The 22,524-nt window shown below is 42.2% G+C and overlaps 2 protein-coding genes across 6 annotated transcripts in view; one reads left to right on the top strand and one right to left on the bottom strand.

Moving 5' to 3' along the window:
• The first annotated feature begins 396 nt into the window (after nt 1–396).
• POF1B (POF1B actin binding protein) lies at nt 397–22,310 on the top strand. Its single transcript, XM_029996652.1, has 15 exons — nt 397–629; nt 723–1,016; nt 6,945–6,983; nt 7,464–7,565; nt 9,410–9,625; nt 10,964–11,094; nt 12,170–12,197; nt 13,201–13,275; nt 15,940–16,032; nt 17,022–17,135; nt 17,309–17,461; nt 17,573–17,683; nt 18,337–18,465; nt 18,743–18,816; nt 19,172–22,310. Exons 1-15 carry the CDS (start codon nt 522–524, stop codon nt 19,320–19,322), a joined length of 1,818 nt encoding a protein of 605 aa, XP_029852512.1. The 5' UTR covers nt 397–521; the 3' UTR covers nt 19,323–22,310.
• ZNF711 (zinc finger protein 711) overlaps nt 9,250–22,524 on the bottom strand; it is a 46,248-nt gene continuing 32,973 nt past the window's right edge. Inside the window, exons 14-15 of one of the 5 annotated variants that reach the window (XM_041118999.1) lie at nt 18,489–21,468; nt 9,250–9,576 (exon numbers count right to left, since the gene is read on the bottom strand). The gene's annotated coding sequence lies outside the window, so the exon portion shown is untranslated. Of the gene's footprint in view, nt 9,877–14,140; nt 21,469–22,524 lie in introns of all 5 variants that reach the window. The other 4 variants (XM_041118998.1, XM_041119000.1, XM_041119001.1 and 1 more) reach the window with 4 other exon arrangements.

Here is a 22,524-nt window from a genome sequence, read left to right as displayed (position 1 = left end):
CGCTCCCCCTACACAGGCTGTAAACAGGCTAATAACAGAGGGCTTTACTCTGCCGTATTTTTCTCTACTTTTTCCATCAGCGAGGTTGCATGACGGTGCTGTATCAGCAGCCCGGAACCCAGGGCGGTATCCGCTACTGGAAGTCCTTCGCCGGGCAGGACCCGAAGGCGGGAGAGGAAGGTGACTCTGCTGCAAAGCCAGCCCGGGCCGTCTGCCACCCCCGGCCCGGGGTCCGGTCCGCCATGTTGCGCCCTCCCGCCGGCGGAGGGGCGAGAGGCGGCTCCCCCCGGCTCCGCTCCGCTCCCGGGCCGGCCCTGCGCGCTGGTAGCGGCGGGCCCGCTGCCGGCTGGCCGCCCGCCCGGAGAGGGGGAGGCGGCCGCGGGGCTCTGCCCGCCACCCGAAGGTGTGTCCCGCCCTAGGCGCGGCTCTCTCGCAGGTACTAATCGCCGTCCTGCCCCGGCTCCTTTCTGCATTTGCCGCCCCGCTCCCCCCGGAGCCAGCGGTCCCCGGCCGCGGCCGGCATGCACGGGGGCCAGCAGCAGCTGCAGCCCCTCACGCTGCCCCCGCACCTCCAGCAGCACCAGCACCACTACTACCGCCGCCAGCAGCACTACAGCACGCTCCCCGCCGCCCGGCGGACCCCGTCCTGCCCGGAGCCGCTGCCCCGGCCCCTGCCCTGCCGGGAGCCGGAGCCGCTGCCCCGGCCCCTGCCCTGCCGGGAGCCGGAGCCGCTGCCCCGGCCCCGGCCCTGCCGGGAGCCGCCGCCCTGCCCGGAGCCCCCGCCGCCGCCGCCGTGCCGGGATCCGCCGCCCTGCCCTGAGCCGCCGCGGCCCCCGCCGTGCTTCGAGCCCGCGGCCCACCACCAGCAGGAAAGCGGCGTGGCGTACGACCGGGTGCGGACCTACGGCCCCGGCTGCCGGCGGGTGAGCACGTCCTGCTCCTCCCGGGCGGCCTCGCCGCTGGAATGCTCGCACGGCTACCAGCAAGTCATCTCCGGCTGCGACCCGCCGCAACAGGTACGGCGGGCGCCGCCGCCGGGTCTCCTGCCCGCCCTCGCCCTCTCTCCCGCGGCCGCTGCTTCCCCCGCTCCCCGGCTGCGCGCCCGGCCGGCCCGCGGCTCTTCCCGCCGCCGCCCGCGCCGAGGCGGCGTCGAAGGCAAAGGCCGCCCCGGGTGCAAAGGCGGCGCCGGGCCGTGAGCCAGACGCCCTCGGGCCGCCGGGCACGGCGGGGCGGGGAGGCCGCGGGTCTCCCGCGGGTGTGCTGCCCGGTGGGGGGTCGGGGCGGGGCGGGGAAGGGGGGAAAGGAGAGCCCCGGGCCGCGGCCTGCCGCGGGGTGAGCCCGGCCGAGCCCTTCGGCGCCCGCCCCGCGTGTGCCGGGGGTTTTCCTTTGAAAAAAGCCGGTTTACCTCAGGCTGAGCGGAGAGACCCGTCCGTGCGCCTGACCGCCTTGAAAAACACTCAGCCCTTCCACGAAACACCCGTCTTGGGGGAAGAAAACCCGCGGCTCTTCCGTCCCGGCGGAGGGGTCGCCGGAGCGGGGGGCTGTGGCGGGCAGGGCCGGCCTTGGGCCGCCCTGAGGGGACCGGCCCGGCCCGGCCGCTCCCTGCGAGCTCCCGCGACCCCCGGGAGCGGAACGGGTCGTCTTCAGACCCCAGTGGGGCTTCTGCTTTGGCGGCGTGCGTACCCCAGACCCGTAACTCGCTCAACCGTGTGGCGGTGGGTGGGCTACGAGCCCGCAGGAGGGCGGGCGGGCGGGCGGGCAGCCCTCCGCGCCGGTCCCGGCCGGGCCGGGCTCGTGGTGCGGGGCGGGAGCGGGAGAGGGCTCGGCGGGCAGCGGGCAGCGGGCCAAGTAGCTCCTGGCCCAGGCGAGGGAGGGGGGCTTCGCCCCTCGGTAACCCGTTTGAACCGAGAACTCTTAAAACGAATCGCCCTCTAATTTTTTTCATTCGATTTTGAATGGATCAGTCAGTTTGCTTCCTGTTTGGCAAGTCCAGTGTGCTTTTGTGTTTTGGTTTTTTTTGAAACTTGAACTTCTAAGTACCTTATTCTTGCAGTATTTTTGCTCACTTTGTCAATGGACCATAAAAATCCAGCCGGAGCAGGAGCCCCGTGCTGCTGCTTCTGCAGGCTGGGTGCTCGCGTTCCACCGATGGGATGTAGGCAAAACCACTTCTCTGCTTGCTACTCGTGTAAATATAATACAAAGGTGTGTGTGCTTAATAGTTCTCTCTGAGTCGGTGATGCTCTAATAACGTACGCAACTAAGCGGATAAAGAAGTAATGGAGTTCATTTAGCTTTGCTTTAAGTCTTCACAATGTAGTTCAGCAGGTTTGCCGCTGTGTGTATGTTCAGGGAATGGCTTGAAGGTATTGATGGAATTTAATACGATTTTAACATATGCGATTGATATCTTAGTTAAATCTTAAAAACAAAACTAGAAACCAATCACTTAAGAACAGCTTTGACTATAAAAACAGAAAAGGAGATCAGAGTTTATTCTTAAACCATTTTTTCTCTGATACATCAGATTGTCGTTAATATCAATAGAAGTAGGATTGGTACGCTATACGCAATATGGCAACGTATATTTGTTTCAGGCTGAACTCTTACTTCATTTTCTTTCCTGTGATATAAAAATATTTAACTATGAAAAAGAATAGGGATTAAGACCAATACAAAATCTGATTTCCTTTCGAAGCCATATTTGTGTAGTCTAAGGGCTGCCTTCCTCTGCAGATGGCTTCTGTAAATTCTGGAAAGTGAGCCGCTTCACTAACAGCTTTATATGACTTGGATAGGACAGAGAGATTCCCGCTGCATCAAAGCTGTTAATCCCTCTTTTGCAAGATGTGGGGCAGGAGTGTAAACACTGGTCTCTCACCTCTCAGATAAGTGATCTGCTCAACTAGGCTAGATGATAGTCTGAATTGCATTCAATTAATTAAATATTCATTAGAATAAATACTGTGCAGTCCCAGGCTTCCTCTACTCAGATAAGTATGTGAACAGTTTGATTATAGACTCAAATGCTGTCTCTGCTCTACGAAGTATGTTTAATTTTCAACATCTGTTTTAGTCACTGAATTCATTAAGTCATGCTGATGAAAAATAATTTTTTGCTGAAGTGTTTTGCTGGATTAGACTTTAAAGACAAAAGAGGGTGTAGTTCAAATCGGGCTTTGTGTGGGTTGCAGTGTTAATGGTGCAGAGGGAAGGTGCTTAATAAAGATTATCAGGAAGTTATTAAAGAAGAACACAGTAACAAATAGGGAAGTCAGCTGGGAGTGGACAGAAGTTGCATACTTGGGGCTGAATGGGAGTTGTCAGAAAGAAGTGCTGGGAAGAGTGTAGGGAGTTTCCAAAAGAGTTGATTCAGTTGCCCTTTGAGCAGGTCACGTACAGCTGCATAAACTGAATAATGTAATGATACCTAACTCACACAGATGTTTTAACACTAGAATTTTCAGTTAATGGCAGCCTAGAGCTGTATGTAGTTCAAGCTTCTTACTGTTGTCAAGGCAAAGGGCTATCTTTGAGTAATATTTAATTTACTTCTGCAGAGCTTTGTAGATTGATGGTAACAAACATCTATGTCACTGTCGATACGCTGTCTTATTACTAGTCACATGGTTGGTGTGTTCTGTTGTGTTTATGCACATTTTTAATAAGCTAGAGGGATGGAAAATTTGAAACTGGTGTGTGCATAGAGTACATGTGATTGTATTTTTTTGTAGTTCAGGATTCAGTTTTCTTTACTTTTTTGGTCTAACGTTTTTTTTTATCCTTGATGTAGAAGCCAAATGCTACTCCCAGCCATGGCAAGCTTCATCTGGAGTAATTCATGGCAAATTTTGCTCTCATCTGCTTGATCTAAATGAAGAATGTTGTTTAGAATAAATTCTTTTCCAGTATGGTTTACGTGTATGAACCCTTTCACCATGGTCATGAAAAAATAATATATGAAATGGCACAGACAAGATGTCTGCTGTCAGTGCAGCAGGAAAAATTCTGAAAGTGTTTGTAGGAGTTGTCTATCCATGTGAGAAATATTGTGAGTAAGGTCTTTTCACAGCTGGGCTCAGTTCTGCGAAGCGCTTAGGGCTCTCGTCTCCTGTTGTGAAAATGGTATAATATTAACCAGCTTGTAAGATTTGCCTGTATTGTTTGAAACAGCCCTCAAATGTAGCCTGCCATTTCCATATTTCAGCTGCCAAATGTAACTCATAAATTCTGATTAGATGACTGGATTGCTTGTAATTAACAAGACAATATGGTATGGATAAAAGGTTTTGACACAGATGAAGTTCTCAGTCGCTGGTTTGTCTGAAGAAAAGGGAAACTTGTTGAAATAAAAGGTAGTGTACTGATTGTTTTTGCATAAGATTTGCACATGATGACTGGATAAATCTATCTAATGCTTTATTTTAAAATTTAAAAATCTTACTAAAAAACCTTCAAGACTAGCAGAAATCATTTTCAAAGTGTTAGCGTATACCTTTTGAAATTATTTTTGTAAATGTAGACCCAGAATGACTCATCAGGTCGCTACAAATCCCAAGCCCAGTCGTGCCACTGAAATCTGCAACAGCACTGGGCCCTCCCCGTTAGAATCCCAGCATCCCCTCCCTTCTCCCAGTTACAAAATGTTGCCTCTCCAAAGCATTGTAGGAAATTAGAGAGTAGCCCGAGCTATGCCCCTTGGGAATGATGGAAAAATGGAGATCGCCCGAGGTCATCTGCCATGGCAGCAGTCCGGAGGCCTTGGAGATGGCATCTCCTTGTGCAGAGCAAGGCACCGCGGGTGGGTAGTTCGGGCTGGCACAGAGTCGCAGCGTTTCTGGCTTCTCGGTTCCCTCCCAGCCTGTGCAAGTCCAGCCTGCTCGGCTGGTATGGGAGGAAGGGCAGGCAAATCCCTGTCTGTGAAGGAGCAAGGGAAGTGTATCTGCATCAAAGTTCTCTGGAAATGAAAGAGTTTGGGTATCTTAAAAATAAGCATAATTTCATCCAAGCAAAACGTTCTTAGGTTCTGTATGATGTTCCACATATGATTAGACCGTCTTTTTGAATATTATAGAAGTATATTTCAACTTAAAATGCTCTAGTCTTCTCAGTTCTGAATGTATTCCTCTGAGAACACATAGGTAACGAGATAAAATAATTTTACACGTTATCCTCTCTAAACCAGAGAGAGTGAGTTATGTATTCCAAAGCCCTGTGGCAGCATGATTTAGTTCAGGCAGGTTTGTCCAACTTTTCAGTAAATTGAAAATGGGTCTTATAATTTCATGCGCAGTACTTACCTTGTTGTCATGTGCCATACGATGGTAGTCAACTCTGAATAAGAACAGTTACTGCCATCCCATGGTACTCGTATTGTCGACGGACAGAGCCAGTGGTGCGAAGCTCGGAGCTGCCTTGCCTGGCTCGGAGGAGGTACTGGGAGTCAGGGGTATGCCTGCTGCGAAACTGGTGTGAAGGAAGAACCAGTGGGCATTCATTTTTTAAGTATTTTACTTTTTAGTTGAAATTCTGTAGGTGTCAAGAGTGATGTAGGAATTGGGCTGTGTGTTCTAGACCTCCGTACTGTCTCTTTTCATGTCCCGATAGAGAGAGTTCTGTTGGCGTCGGTGGGTTCCCTTCCTTGACGGACCTACCTCAAGTACACGGCATGTGGGAGGAGGAGTAAACAGCTTTCTAAGTTTTCTGCAGCAATTACAATTTTGAGATTTCTTAATTACTATGATTGCTGCTAAAACAGTTTCTTTTCTACTTTGATTTCTCTTTCCTGGTGCTGTTATGATTCACTCTTGGGAGATTTGGAAAACTGCTTCAGGCTTCCTAAACTTATGCAACAGTTCACAACTGGAAATCTGACCTACTTCAGAGCTGCTCTTACCTAGTGAAGAATGTCTCCAAGACTGAACTGCAGCAATATAAACTTCCCAAGCACTGCCCACGGGTTAAGGGAAGAAATGATTTATTACGAAAATTGGAAGTTTGTACTGTGAGGAAGAATAAATAGTATGCTGTAAATGAACAAACTGCCCAATCCTTAGATAAGATTCAGTGGGAATTTTGCTTAGTTGGGTAAAGAACTGGATGTGGAGACTTCAAGCAATGCGTACGATTTGTTGTAACTGGTGGTGGTCCACAAAATGGAAGACAATGTCCGCAATTGCTTGTACACAGTGCTGGGGAAAAAAGTGAAAAAATCTATTTGAAAACAAAGAAAACTGTTGTCACTCGCAGATTTCTGTAATTTAAAAAGGCATATTTCATTTTTCCTTCAAGAATGTGCAAATGTTCCATGTGGGCATCTTTTTTCATAGGTGTCAATTACAGAGTTTTGTGACCACTTTTTGAAACAATTGCCACTGCTTGGTGCATTGGATAGTGACCTGAAGTGGTTTGTTGGCAGTTCCTCTACCCTTTCATTTCGGTGTTTGAGCAAAATACAAATTTTCTTCCCTTGGTGAAACAAAAAGCGTTGAAGATGTACATCCATTTACACCAGCTGACCTTCGTATGTAACATGAATGACTGTAAATAAAAGACGGTGACTGTGGAAAGGGGACACGGGATCCTTGAAGACCTAGTTCAGTATGTTGGCTTTGATTTGTATCCTATTCTGTTGGCACTTAGAGAAAATAAGGACTAATTCCCACAGGCCTGCGAAGAGGTGATTGAGAAAAAACAAACTTAAAACTGAGAGTAGCAGATTGCGTACTGCCACGCTGTACATCGGTTATTTCCTTTGGGGTGGAAAGGCCCTGGCTCTAAAACATTGAGATCCACTGGGCAAAATCACTTAGAAATATGTTTATAGTTGATGACCATATTCAGATTACTTTGGGAATCCATGTAAGCCTAAGCTCTGAGCATAAAATGTTTTAGAGAGTAAAGTGCAGTAATCACTGAATCTTTGCTTATTTTCTTCCTTGCAGGGCACTGTTCGAAGGATTATTATCGAGAATGCTGATCAGGTAGGAAAACTGTTTAGTGCTGGAGTTCTGCTTGTGTAACTCTTCCTCCCTTAATTATCCTGATTCGGTGAAGTGCTCAGCTACTTCCATTGGAGTATGCTAAGTATTTTGAAATCCCATGGCCCATACCTCTGATGGCGAGAGGTGAAATTGTTCAGGATTGAAAATGCTATAAAATCACCAGTCAGGCTTCCCACCTCTCAGCAGTTAAGTCTCTATTAATATGCTTCAGTAGTACTGCTAGTGGAGATTAATTTCTGTTTCTACTGTGTGTATTTCAAATATTGTCTAGGTGGAAGCACAGTCACTTTGTTTCCAAATGGACATAAACTGAAATATACATATCTTAAAAGAACGATCGCAAAGTATATATGCCTTCAAATTACAAAAAACCTGTATAATTTTTTAGTCAAAATTACACTAATTCTGAATTTGCTGTTTGACAGCATTTATGAATGTTTTTATTAAAATGTTTTACAGGAGCCGTTATCCCCATTTCTTAGAGGGGGGAATTTCTGTCCTGGAAGTAATGTCATCTATGAAAAGACAATAAGAAAATACGAGCTATTAAATCCCCACCAAGTAAGTTGGTTGTTTATATAACCTATTGCAAAAGAAAATGGAGGTGGTGGCAGAAAATTAATGTTTCTGGGTGGTTTTTGTTGTTGTTGGGAACTACTGCTAACCTGAGAATTGCCTTGTTGAGGTATAGGATACATTCTCAAAGTAAAGGAAACAAGTTCTGCATGTAAGGAGAACAGAAGTTGGAACATCTGCTGTATTTTTACTAAGAATTTATTATTTCACACTAACAATGAAAACTGCTGTTGTATCTCTAGCACTGTCAGTCTTTATCTGAATATTGACTGAGAATTAGTGTCTTGCAGTAGCTCCACAACAGAATGACCAATATAGATTCTTACAAAAAATGAATTGAAAAGACTTTTTTTTTTTTAACTCATTCTTGAAAAAAATATATTTGGCAAAGCTATCTGAAATTTCATCTTAGAATTGGTGTTTTGTCAATAGCAAAAATATTATTCCTTTTTTATTGCCCTGAAACACTGTTGTTTTCAACAGGAAAAAATTTGAAATGAAGGTTATTTCAGAGTGATTTGTCTTACCTGTTTTTTGTTTTGTTTTTTAAAACTGAGGTTTTCATGCCATTCTGGATTTTAGATAGATAAATCAGGTGTGATACCATTCTCTGAAGTGGAAAGGGGAGAACAGTAGAGATAATTACGAATAATAGCTTCTTTCTTTCCCCAGATGGTGTACAAAGAAAATAATGTAAAAAGTGTGGAGTCTAGTCCTGGAAACCATATTTCTACTTCTGTTTTTTGTTACCCAAGGTGTATGTAGATTTAAGTCAAATCAGGACTGTAGTTTTGAAGAAAATTTCCCAGTCTCCCCCCACATATCACTCCTTGGTTTACATTGCACCATGGTCTTGGACCATGCATACTAGGTTTCTTTCAGGTGAAATTAAAACGTGTTGAAAGAGTGCACCCAGTGTGCTACGGCTGCTGATGGGTGTGTAGCCCTTTCAAAACCTGACGTAAAACCTGTAGAATGTCGGTATTGCGTCCTCACTCTGCTCCTCTTGTGCCACTGTGTAATGTGGATGTAATGTAGTCTCTGTGGTCTGATGTTGGTGCAGAATTAGATGTTGGTTCAACCTTTAAAATGTAACTGCATTGTGAGTTTTAAGTCAAAATTACCTGATGATTTACATTTATATACTTCTACGTAGAATACAAAACAAGTAATTTCTGAAGTGAACTTGTAAAAGCCATGATCTAGAGAAACAATGAAGTTTGCTGAAATTGGTAAATTGCAGTGTTTTGACTGGAACATAAACTAGTTTCTAGTTTATTGTTTTGGTGGGTGGTTTTGTAAACAGCGCTTTTCCCAAATTATAAAAACAAGACTCATGTGTCCCTTATGTATTGTACACTCTGAATCTGGAATTGCTGAACGTATTTATAGAGCAAAATGTCTTGAGCCATTTCCTATACGAATTTTTTCCTGACGTAACAAAAACTCAGTAAGTAGTTCAACTGGAGCTCTTTTTTAATCTCTACTTAATGAAATAGGATATGCATGTGTTTTAAATTAAATAATGGAGGTCCCCATTGCCTGAGTATGTTAAGAGTAACGTCATAATGAAACATACAACTCGGGAAAGGTGTCTCTTCTGTGCTTTTCATTTGTTGCTACTAAAATTTGAGGAGTTGGTGAAAGTGTGAGGCAAACTCATGTCCAATTAGGGAAAAAAGCCATTTTATTAGGATTATTAAAATATCTGAAACTGTCATCAGTCATTCCATGCAAAAACACATTTCATTCATTTATATAGTCATATTAAGCTTCCATCTCATTAAGATGTGTCCAGCAGCTTAAAAAAAATCCATTCTTGTTTCTAGGAGAAGCAGTATCAGTTTTCGCACCAGTGTCAGATTCCCCAGCAAGCCGATCAGTGCCATGTTGCCCAGCCCTTCCAGCACTCTGAGCAGTCGCAAGTCACTCACCAGTGCCAGCAGACACAGACCAGTAACCCTTGTGAAATAATTCCAGTCTCTGTGAGCGATGACTGTGGAGGAAATACAGTGAGGAGGGTAACAGTTCAAACCTGTGAACCGGTAAGAATCATTTGCTGAATGTTTTACTATTCACAGTGTATTTTTGTTTTGTATGCAGAGTACAAAACTTTACAGATACATAAAATTGCTAATCTCCCATTTCAAAACTTTGTTCAAACTCGCAGTAGGGTAATTAAGCACCATACACCTGTTGTAAGTAAACAGCAGAGTTTGTGTGTCTGTTGTAGGTAACTACTTTGTGTGCTGTGATTGCAGACATTGTCTAGAACTGTCCAAGACTTTGTCGCAGGCTGTAAAGAAAAAAAGAAAAAAAAAAAAAAAAGCTGGTTTAGGTGTTGTATCCTATTTTTTGTTGGCATAGACCTGCACTTAGGTGTACTGACTGATCATCATTCTGTTGTCCTTTAAATGTGTTAAGTCTTGCTGGTTTGTTTGGTTTTTTTTCTTTATCTGGGAGTGTTACCCATTGATTGAGTCAGGTTTCATCTGTCAGTCTTTGTACAACAAAGATGGAGTAATGTAAGGCTTATGCCTCTAGTTTGGGAGAAAAGATATGTTATTTTATAAACTCAACATACATCAATTCAGGATTGCTTTCTACCTAAACTGATCAATAAGGCCTTCAAATATATTTCATTTTGATGGAGAAGTATTTGACATAGATTCACTGGAAGCACAAAACTAGCTTCCTTTGCCCTTCATTTTACAGCAGGTTGCAAGTTCTGGAGTTTCTAAGGGCTGCAGGAGGCTTGCTATACATGTATACTATTATTTACGTTGGGGGAGGGAGCGTAGCAGTCCTGCCCATGCATCTGTTCAGTATGTAGGTGGCAAGACAGACATGCTTGGTGACCTCAGCGTCAGACCTACGTGGAATCTTCCATAGCCAGATACTCCCATAACCAACTTGGGTACAGTTTGGGTTGCTGTTGAAATTCTTTTATTGTTCACATATGTAAACATTTGAACTGTGGCAATACAAATACCATTTTTGCAGTAGGAAATCTCGCACCCGGCTGGTTTGATCTGGGTGGCGCCCACAGGCGTTTATCCACTACAGCTATGGAAGCATGTATAGTAATGAGACTTCCTAATTCTCAACACTTTCCATATTAGCATGATGATGATGGTGACACTGCTGTAGAAGATACTACTTTGCGTATTCTTGTTGTAAAGGAAGTCATTTATTTCTCTATAGTTTACCGAAAACCAGAAGACATGGAAGACTCAATAGCAGGGAGAAGAACAGTGTAAACAAATTGCAAAATTAATAAAAGCAATCAAAACTGAATCCATCATACTTGTAGCATTTTCATGTTCAGCTTTCATCCCGAAGAAGGGAACTCAATTATGATCATTTTGCATATTTTCTGCTAGGTGAATTGCTCTCAGGAAAATAACGACCAGCTGGACTGCCGCTACTTTGGTGAGCTCCTTGCTGAACTACACCGCAAGACCAACGACTTGCACAGTTGTTTACTACAGCATGTGGAAAAGATAGGAGGAAGGTATTGGCATTATACCTGTTCCATCATTTCTGTATTCCAGAAATCCTGGCATTGCACAGTTGAGAGGACAGTATTGTTTGCAAGTTTTTTTTTTAGTTTTTCTTCCCTGACAACTAGAATTGACTGTGTATTTTACACATTCGTCTAATTTGCTGAGTAACTGAGGACATAAAAATGCTGTAAGCCAAGTAAATGTACTGAATTTGATGCTTTTTCAAATCTGTTTAGACTAATATGCAATAACAATTATGTATCCCATGCTTGTTTGCACATAGAGCAAACAAGTGCACTTACAGCATGCTCTGACATATATTTAATGATAAATTCTGTTATTACATCCTGGAGAAACAACCCAAATGTCCAAATTGCCATTTCCTTTGTTCTGTCATGGTGTTATGTCATGGATTAAAAGATGGCCACGATAAGGCACAAAGCTCAGTATCTACATGCAAATTAATGTTAAGGATGTATTCTGCAGAGCCCTACAGATTGTCTTTGAAAAGAAATGCAGAATCACAGCAGCCAATAATCTGAGTCTTCACAATGTTCTTAGCCCTCCCTCACCATCACCATTACTTCATTCTTCCCCCCTCGGTCCCAGTCTCGTTCGGTGCTTTCCAAGTTCACTGAAAGAAGAAAAGTGGTCCCATAGCCGGGGAAAAGTGGAATTGAACCATCACAAAAAACCTGACACCACAAAGTAAACACTTCAGGCATGTCAATATATTGCAGCATAGTTCTGGGTAAACCATTACCCAGCCAATTAAGAATGTAATTGGGTTAACTGAACATAATGGGGGTAACTGCCCAAAGAAACGGAGATAGTTAGCCTGTGTTAACTGTACTGCTATTAGTATTCCAGTCTCCTCAGATATTTCTACACGGAGCCATATTTAACAACTTGTGTTGCCAAGCACCTTAAAAGGAAGGTAACCGCTCTTAATCTGATAAAAGATCCTTCCTTGCTCTGTATTTTAAAGATAATCTTTTTATAGTTGCGGATGCGGGCATGAATTCTTAAAGTTCTCAAGAAACTTTCTGTTAATCGGTCCCTTGGATTTTGTCTGTTTTACAGGAACCATGACATTGAATTTACGTCTCAGGTAAGCATCGGCATGCTCTTACCAAGCTGTTCCCTGACATGTAGTGCTAGTTAACAATGGTGTGGGTTTTCAAGCAAATTAAGCCAAGCCAGTTTAAATGAAGGATGCTGGTCTTTGTTAGTTAACGATTCCTGCTTGTTAGTAACATTCAGAGCCTGAAACCTACTGCTAGGCATGCATTTGCAAACGTGATAATATTGAAAGGAAACTTTAATAATTTGCATTATTCCAGTATGAGAGTCAAATTTTGAAAGTCTTTCCTGTTGTGCCAATAATGGTTTCATTGTAAAATGAACTTACACAGCTACATGTATTTTCACTATGCTTTTTTTACAAAGGACCTTTCACTCTCTTACCAATAAAGCTGCTGTTCAGCAACACGTGCTGCCGTGCACTGCAAGAATTGAGGAATACTGCCTCTCGCAGAAATGAGAGGAACGTAAGCTGACAGAACAGACTTCCTATGTCTACAGAAAGTTTGTTTTTATGAATAGGGCCAGGACAGAATCATCAGCACCTCTGTGACCTTTAAAGGCATTGTGTATATGGCAGAAATATTTGTCTAAGATTAAATTACAGGAAGCGATGCCACTTAATCACTGGCAGTATCTCCTGTGACACATTGGTCACTTTTAGTTTATTGCCAGTCTGTTCAAAAACACGAGATTTGCTCCTATCATAAACTGCTGGGAGTTCTGCTTTAGCGTCAGCTGTTATTTTCTTGAGAGAGGATTGTTTTGAATACTGCTTTTAAAATAAATGTTAAACTCAATGATTTGAATATATGCTTCACATATCACTTCATCTCAGTTTTTATATGGCACACATATATAAGACTTTGGAAATTTTCTGGATACCCTTTGATCTATTTTCATTCTTATTTGCCTTGTACTAAAGGCGTTTTTCATAGTAGAACTGTGTAATTAATGAAGAAACCACATTATGATCTACCAGGCAAAATTCTTAATCAAGATGTCTGCCCTTTCCTCCCTTCTTTGCTTAGACTGAAGATATTGAAGATTTAATTCCTAAAGGACTGTCTGAGGCAACAAAGCAGCAGATTCGTTATCTCCTCCAGGTATGTGAGTGGGGTGGAGGGGGGGTGCGGAAGCCTACGGTAACTTGAAACAGTGGAAGTTGGCTTACGTGTACCAGGGACTTTGTACATCGCGTACTTCACTCCATATTCTGCTTATTCCGTTTTTTCTAGAGTAAAGGGTATGGAATCATACAGGTGGCTCGAAGTGACACGTTGTGGCAGTTGGTTCCACAGACTACTCGTGTATTTTAAACTGAGCTTTACTGCAGTTTCACTGGAAACCATCTTGGCTTTTGACCAATTATAGGAGAACACAGATCTTTCATCTTTTTATTTGTTTGTGTTGTATATTAATGCTTCACTTCAAAAGCGGAAGGCAAATAGTAGGTGCTTTACTGAATATTGAATTGGCTATCAATTGCCAACTACACATAATGCTTATTACTTAGGTCTCAACTTTTAGAAATGTTCTCGTTAAAACCCTCTAAAATAGCACTAAGTTCTGAGGCACGCTTATGACATTTGGTAACAGAACATAACCATTTCTGTTCTGGTTCCATTTATAAAGGCTTTTGTGTTTCTTCTGCTCTTGTTCTTCAGCTACCTCACCATCTCGACCTGCCTTTTCAATCGCCAGCCACGTGGGTTTGGCTGTAAGGCAGTCGGACACGAATGCAAGGTTCTGATAATGGCTGTTCATTCTGTTGTTTCCCAGCACTGTAATACTCTGCAATGTGTTTTTTAGAAAAACACTCGACCTCTTTGTAAAGTGCTTTGAAGATAGCTAGTTGGAATTGGCCCCTGCCTTTGATAAAACATTAAAACCAGTGCTGTAGCGTGAATCCCACTGTCGACTCCCGAACCATTTGACATGTAGGTATGTTAGAACAGGATCCCAAACCACCCGCACTGCTCAGCAGGTGTGTCTGGATCTGGGCCCTCCGAGGTAGGGCTAAGGTGATCCCACCTGGGAGCTGCAGCTTAGATTCACTTCCTGGTAAAAAAAAACAAAACCAAAAACATTTGAATGAAGTTGTGAATGAGCGACCTGGTCTGACTTCACAGCCGATCCTGCTTCAGGCAGGGGGGTTGGACAAAGCGACCTCCCAACTTGAACTATCCGTGCTTCTTTTACAATGAAGGTGGACATTGACACCGAAGTAGTTCATGACCTCATGTTAGACCACCGTCCCGGGAATCCGGTTCAGCTCACCTCTGCGTGAAAGAGCTGAAACACCTATTTCCCGTTTTCTGTATGTCCAGCTGGCTTTACATTCTCACACCTATGCTTAAAAAAAATGCAGCTATAATGTCTTTTGGGGAACCGGATTTTGTCAGCATACATACAAAGTGTGCTCGCCGACTGCAGACCTCTCGGACGGAGTTAGGTACGGTCTGTTTTTACACCCGAGAATGACTCTGAGCTAGCTGTCACGCTGCTCAGGTAAACGCTCTGCTGGGTACGCCCAGAGGCTCAGGTCTAAGGGCATGGAGAATTTCACTGTGGAAGTACATGACACCTCTGGAATTTAGCAACCTCTAGCACTAAGTAATTGCTGAGTGGGGATTTACTTATGTTTTTAGTCTAAATTCGACCATTTTGACTTAATTCCTTCTTTTAATTAACTCTTGTAGTATATTGTTTCATAATAAAACCAACAAAACCATAAGTCAAAACTGAAATTCCGCTTTAATGAAAAAACAAACGAAGAGTTGAGTTAGTTACACTAGAAATGTTATTTTTGAATCCTCAGTTACATAGTAGCACCACAGTAGGGATAAAAAATAGGACAAGGGCTAATCACCATACTGATGGAGATCTTGATAGCAACAAATAAAGTTAAGGGAAAGTATCAGAGGAAGAGAAACAGACAGAAGGATTTCACTTTTGTCCAGATGATAGTAAAAAAAAAAAAAAAAAATACATCTTTTGCACAGAATATTCAGCTCTTCCAGATGAGTCAAAACTTGAGGAATTACTTGGTGTGTTCTTTCAAAATCTATTTTTCTTCTTTCAAATATTAGAAAACTATCACAAAATGCAGCAATTTGTGTTTTAACATCAATCAATACACAGCTGTTAACATGCATTAAAAGAAAAAAAGGGAACACTGTTGGGCTATTGGGCACTACTGCCTTTGTTTTTCATCCAGTTGACTCCTTTAATCTTCGAAATCTTTTTCCTTTTGAAGGGAGGAGTTGGTTATATGGCTTTTATTTAGATTTTAAAAAATTTTAATTAAATTCTCTTGCCCTTGGGCTGAAAGCGTGCTTTGCCAGATCTCAAAGACGATGACTTATTCCTCTGTGACTTCTCAGGTAAGGTAGTAATTTTTTTAAATCAGTGTTAAGTCACAAAGCTCTAAATGCTCAAAAAATGACTGTGCAATATTAACACATTTATTTATTTTTCCCTTTATTGGGGTACAAATGCAGTTCTTTACTCTCTTGTTCATTCCATTTTAAAAACGTTACCCTGTGTTACAAGGCAGTAATTTAAAAACTGTGCCATTTGCAGAACAAAGTGCCTGAAAATGCGTTTCTTTGTAGAAACTGTGTGCACTTCAAAGAATGACGTGCAGTAGTTCTTAAAGTTATTTTCAGCTGTATAGCAGTTTTCTGTTCTACCTATTGTCAAGCATATTGTGAACAAAGCTTACTAATGAGTCAGAAATACAGATTTTCATCTTTTTCCCCTCCTAGATGAGAGTGACATCAGATAAATCTTTGAGACTCGTGCTTTCCACTTTCAAAAATTTACGTGAAGAGCTTTGCCATTTGCAGGATGACTTGGGGGTAAGCCGTGGTTTTCAGTTCCTGGGGCCTCATCCATTTGTTTTTGCCTGTCAGTAGGAAGTCCGTTAGAATGAAATTTAAACTGTGAAGTCCAGGCTTTAGTTGCTTTAATGGAAATGGCTGGTTTATTAATAGACTTGCAAGACTCGTACAGTGGATGAGGTTGTATTTCTTTCTAGCAGTGGTTTTCAAGTGTTCAATTTGTGGAAGCCTAAAAAACCAAATCCTTTCAAAGGAAGAAAAGACCCTGCTGAGTGAAATTAAAGCTCTGAATTGGTATATACACTGCATATATAATCTACACTGGTGTAGACATATGGAACGGTGTTTTTACTCTGAACATGGACAAGGAGTGTACACCAAGGGCCTGTTCACTAGCGCTGTCCCAGGAATTGGGAGACCTCGGTCCCATTCACTCCTGAAAGCTGTTGTCAGCTGGTGGCTCTAACAACTGCAGTGGTTGGTTCTCCAGCGTACAGGCATCCCAGTTCGGAAGCTGCAGCTCTACAGCTACTGATACAGACAGTAGATAATTGCCGTTAGGAAAGCAGAGACATTTCCCACACCAGCCCAAGTACTCGGCACCACTGGAAACTTCAGTGTTCTCCTGTAAAATGCAAAGTTCAGGGAGGGGAGGGGGAGTTTTAACTGTCATCTTTGAAATAGAACAAGGAGTCTGTGCAGTGAAATGGTCTTAGTTACGGGGTTTTTGTTGGCTTCTGTTTAATAACTACGAATAACTCTTTCTGGGACAGACTGAAAGAGCAGTGTGCAGGATCCCAGTGCTTACCACACAACACAAAGCCACAGATACTACAGTGACGGGTAACTGTGTGCTAGTTAAAAACCCATTGTTTCAAGAAAATTGACTATTTTCTCAATTCTAAAAACATCACTTACTAATTACTCCATATGTTGCACTTTCAATCTATCTGGGAAAAGTTTACTGAAAAACTGTAGCCCTTGACTCTAAACTCTTTGTCTTACAGAAGTTAGAAACCGACAGTGTCTTACTTAAGAAGGATTTGGCATTTAAAGATTCTCAAGTAAAAGAATATGAAACTATGTTGGCTTCTCTGAGAGAGAATAATCGTCAGCAGCAGGTAAATCTAAAAACCTATTTTCAGTTTGTTTATTAGTCAGCCAAAAACTAGCCACTATGCTGACTTTTGAGTATTCAGAGTAATTGCTGCCTGGTATACATTTGCGGTACATGTGTGACCCTGTCACTTCCTTAAGGAACACCACGCATTCATTCCACTTCTGTGCTTTCCAGCAAGGACTCAGAGAGAGTACTGCAAAATGTCGCTCTCTGGAAGAACAGCTCCTCTCTCTGCGGCTCAGTGAGGGAGAAAAGGAGTGTCAGCTGAAGGAACTGGAGTACTGCAAGCGTGCCTTGGAGCAAGAGATCCAGAGCCTTAAACTGCAGGTAATAGGCTCACTTGTTCTGTGTTCAGTAGCTGTTATTCACAGATACATTAATACATGAAAATTAATGATGAAAACTCTCTAAAATAAAAAATTACTTCATTTTCTGTAGGCCTGCTCTAATCCAACACTACAGACCACCACAGATGAACTCTCTAGCCGTTATGTAGAGATGATCAATAACTTGAGAGAGGATAAAGATCGTGAGATCCGCAGTCTTAGGGTAAGTTGATTAACTTGGCATGTGTGTATTCCTCACCTTGTGTGACTGCAGGGAAACAGCTTCTTTTTTAATTAACGAACAGAAAAGATCTACCTTACATACTTTTTAGATATCTTTTGGTTTTGCCATTACTTTATACATAGACACTAATGATGGCTCAGAAACCCTCGTGGTAGAACATAAAATTGTGATTTAAAAAAAAAATACAATTCCTTAGATATAGAAATTAGGGAGTAATCAGATTAGCAGTCTTCTCCTAAAGGGCTATTTTGTGTGTCCTGATAAAGTAAGAAACTAGCCAAAAGACACCCAACAGAAAACAAAAATAAATCCCAGTCAAGACTGTATGTAGGAAACATCTCTCCTTTAAATCATTGTAGTAATATTTTACCACCCTGGAAGCCAGTTCAACTTGTTCAGTGTTGTATTAGCTTTATTGAGTTATGAAACTACTAAATTGATACTGGGTACAATTCAGTCCAGTTAGCACTTCTGAATTTGCTGTGCAGCTCAACATTCTTATTTGGAAATCATTGGGTCTTACTGTTAGTGATTTTAAAGAAAAAAATATCTCTGGAGTCCTAGATAAGTACTGAAGGGTCACCTGCAAGGAGCACCAAACACCTGACTATTCCTTAACGTGTGTTTTGTAGTCTCAGTTATGCCAATTCCAGCAAGATATATCAAAGAGAGAAGGAAGTAACAGTGACTTGCAAATAAGGTTGCACGAACTGACATCGATGTTGGAGGAGAAAGATGCTTTTATTAAACAACAGCAAGAGGTAAAATAATACAACTTACTTACTTCTTTTTATATTTAAGCCTCCACTTACTGTGTAGGTGGAAACTTGCTCGGAATTCACTTGTACTCTCCTGGTTCAGAATCGGGGTTAAGGATTTTTTTAACTCAATGCTGTTCCTCTGCCAGTCTTCTGGAAGGACAGACTTTTTCAGACTGCTCTTTGAGAGGAATTTCTGCAAATATTTTTTTGTGACTTTAGTGAATTAATACTTCAGAAAATGTTATTTCATTTGAATGTTTACTTTTGGTTTTCTCAGGACCTCTTCCGACTGAAGCATGAGAAATTATCAGGCAGTCAGTCCCCTGGTGTAACAGCTATCATCACTAAGAAGTAATGTAGTTATTCACCTTTCTTAAAAATACATCCTTTTGACTTTCCATTGTATAACCTCTATTAACTAAGTTACTCCTGCAAATGTCTTAATGCTGCCTGTTCAACTTCAAGGGGAGAAAGTTGAGATAGGTTTTCCTATCCAGGGAGGATTCAATACTAAGCATTGTAACAGCAATTGGAGGGGTGGCCAGCACAAAGTGACATTGAAATGACTGTAACTTCTAGTTACTAGTGAAAATCTTTGGGGATTAATGTGTGGCAAGATCAGAGCTAGTGATCTGGACACGGGTACGCAGATTTCAGTTTACAGGTTTGATTTCAGTTTACAGGTTTGCAACTCTCTTTAATACAGGTACAGGAATCAGTATCCTATTCTGGGTCTCTTGTCTGATGACTACAAGGTTACAGCGCCTGTCAGTAAATCAAACACTATTGTAATTGAGAGCACTGGAGAGATATGGAAACACGTAAGTTTACCTAAAGATCAACTATTCAGTCTCTGAAATTCCCAAGTATTCAATTTAACTTCAAAGAAAGTATTAGCCAAAATGGACATCTGAGAGAAAGCCATAGTGTTACTTTAACTTGGCTGCAAAAAGCACGAAAGTGACTGATGAAAGTCAAGGAACTGTACTGTCTATTGCAAGACGGCAGTAATTGTTGGGTGGAGTATAAACAAAATAACCTTTCCTTGTTTTCTCTGGTACATAATTACCTTTAACAGAAGAACTGACATTGCTCTAACACCCGCGCCTGCCCTCATGCACAAGGCGGTCTGCCGCGCACGCCTGTGCTGGGGAGTTAAGTCAGGCAGGAGCTTTTTCCGCGTTGTGCTCTCGGGTGAAGGAGTGTTTCGGATGGGCAGCACTCCTCTGAATCATCACTACTAATGACTCCAAACTATTACTAAAACATATTAAGCACCATGTCCCTGAAACTTACCTTGAGACAGGGCAGTGATTAACCCAGGAAGTGCAGAAGTGTGGTGACCTTTTAAGGAGTGATTCAAAATGAAACAAACAGGACTGCAGAAGCTATTAATGTTACAGGGCACAAGGTAATATTGCCAAGTCTGAATACAAGGTAAAGGCTTGAGGAAGAACAACAGGGCCAGTTCGCGACCGCGTGTTCTGAGCTATGGACTCTGATGACACTGTCTGCGGGCAGAGTATGGCAGAGCAGCACAAATAAACAAGAGAGTAGCTTTGTGGGGGATGTGACCCAGAAAACAATTACTTGAGCAGCCCAAGTAGAGGAATGGTAAAACATCTGGCATATTCTAAAAGGATATGTTACCTGGAGCAGGATTAAGAAAATAGAAGTTAGAGGTCGCTGGCAAACAGCAGAGTTTTATTACTGATCTCATAAAACTCCACCAGTTGCATTGCAACCTAGTGAAATGTCAAGGAATTGAACAGTAATAAAGAAATTAAACTGATAAAGCCAAACCCTTCCCAGCTTACTTGAAAAGTTAGTCATACTTTCCATTACAAAAAATGGAAAAGATGAGTATACGCTGCATTTGAAGAGATCAGTATCATTAAATAAGTGAGAACTGTGTGTATTTAAAGTTTCCCAAGGTCTCCCTCAATCACTAGTGCAAGTTTCAGCTGAAACAAAATTACTTTGCTGCAAGATAAACTTGGTAAGTTGGAGAAGTACCAATTTCACCTTTATTCCAAGCTTTGCAAGTGCTTTTTCTGTGTTTATGTACTGTCAGCCAAATCTTTTGTATCTGCATTCATTATTGAATAGTAATGCTGATTGATAGGTATTCTGAACAGTGTGGGTTTTCTACTGGAAAGCAAGTAGCCTGCCCACGATATCGGTCTTTCAAGCAGTGACTAGTTACCACGCTCAGTCCTTTAAGTTAGATGTTCTTTGTAATGTTGATCCTAGATATATTAGAGACAACATTTAGGGTAGAAATTTTGTAATACCTACTATTTAGGTATCTGGTAACTGCCTGTTCTTGGTTGTTTTCCTAAGTACAAAAAAGCGCTATTTTCCTTGTTGTGGTATTTACTGGAGACAGTGAATCATACCAGTTCTGACATCTGCCTCCTGCTGAACAAAACCGTTTAGAGCTTTGACCTTGCCAGTCCTGGCCACTGTGAGCACTGACGTGCTGAGCGTTTGTTAAGGAGGAAAGGCTCACTGGCCACTTGAGATGCTTCAAAAGTCAGGCTGTTAGAGAAAATAAATACCTAATTAAAGGAGACATGCTTTATAGACCAGGCAGTTCAGTTCTGTATACAGAAATAAGTTTGTGTATTTTCTTCTAACAAGCTGCTTGTTTCTTTCAGGAATGAAAGAAATCTCTAAGCCATCAGAGCTGCTCAAAGGAGTCACAACAACTAAAATCGCTTTACTTTCTGCTGTTTTGCATCTGAAAAAGGTTCAGTCTGATAGTGGGGAAGGCTGGGGAACACATTAAGAACAGGGAAGCATGAAGATGATGGAAAACACTGTCTCATCCTCATCATAAAGAATTCTGTTACCTGTGTCCATAATCTGTCACTAACATCTGTGTACCAATGTTTGTACTTTTCCATGCACTTACTTTTTGCTCAGGAGAGTGGTATGCCGTGCTTTTGTGGACTTCGGTTTTTCTTGACATGACTATTCTTCAGCCAGTCCTGAAGCAATCTTAAGAGACAAAAGGAAGACATTTGAAACCTTTTCCTCTTTGCACTATTAGTTATGTTTTTCTGTCCTATCTACTCATGCTGAGAAGTGAGAATGACACACTCTCCAGTCCCATACATGCTGAATGGCTGGTTCCAATCTGTCTGATTCAGATTGCCGTTTTATCTACTGCAGATGAAACAAACCCCAGAAACACCCTTCATGGGGAGCTTGAAAAATGCTTACCTTGCATCTGCCTATGTATGGGAAGCTAAAACACAAAGGAAAATTACTGAACCTACTCCAGATAGATATACAACTCCTCAAACTTAGCTACTGAATTGGCAAATACCAGTTACCTGGTTCAGTGAGGTGACTGGGCAAATACTAATTTTAAAGAATGTTGCTGACCTCAGACTTGATGTATTTTCAGCTGAACTTTTTATAAGCTCCCAAACCAGCCATAAGTTTTACTTTGCTGTGCTTGAAAATTTCAAGATCTTTGTATATTTTTATATTGAAAAACTTAGTATGAAAATAGCTTAGAGACTAAATTTCATTATCAGACCAACCTTCCATTTACAATTATTGCTCCTTGCAGGACCACAGAAATTCTCTGAAAACGATTTGGTATTAATAATTAAATAGTTGTCTAAGCAACACAGTGCAGAGAACCATAGGGGAAATTTTAAACTATGCAATCAAAAGGTGCTTGGTCTTTACCACGGGGTTCTTGCTTTGCTTTATTTCTGCAGACATGTATTTCTACTCACAGATAATAGGTATCACAGACAGCATTTACTGGTGAGAGAACGCTGTAGCTATGTGTAACTATGAAATAAACCTAAGTGTAACTTTCTGAATCATGTCTGTCTGTACTGGAAACATCTCATGTCTACATGAAAGGCTGGAGGGGGGTTGGTTTTAGGTGGTCTGGTAACTGCTTTTTTTCTAGACAACTTGTTCCTCTAAATCAAGCTTTACAAGTAAATAGTGTTAGGTCGCTTTTCTTGCTGCTAATGCCAGTCCTCCACTCAGTTAATGCTGGGATGTCAAAGATGACTTCTTGCTCTTCGT

The sequence above is a fragment of the Aquila chrysaetos genome, chromosome 21 (genome assembly GCF_900496995.4).
Source record: "Aquila chrysaetos chrysaetos chromosome 21, bAquChr1.4, whole genome shotgun sequence".
NCBI lineage: Eukaryota > Metazoa > Chordata > Aves > Accipitriformes > Accipitridae > Aquila > Aquila chrysaetos.
Note: the sequence above shows the minus strand (reverse complement) of the source record. Positions and strands in the feature narration are given on the sequence as shown.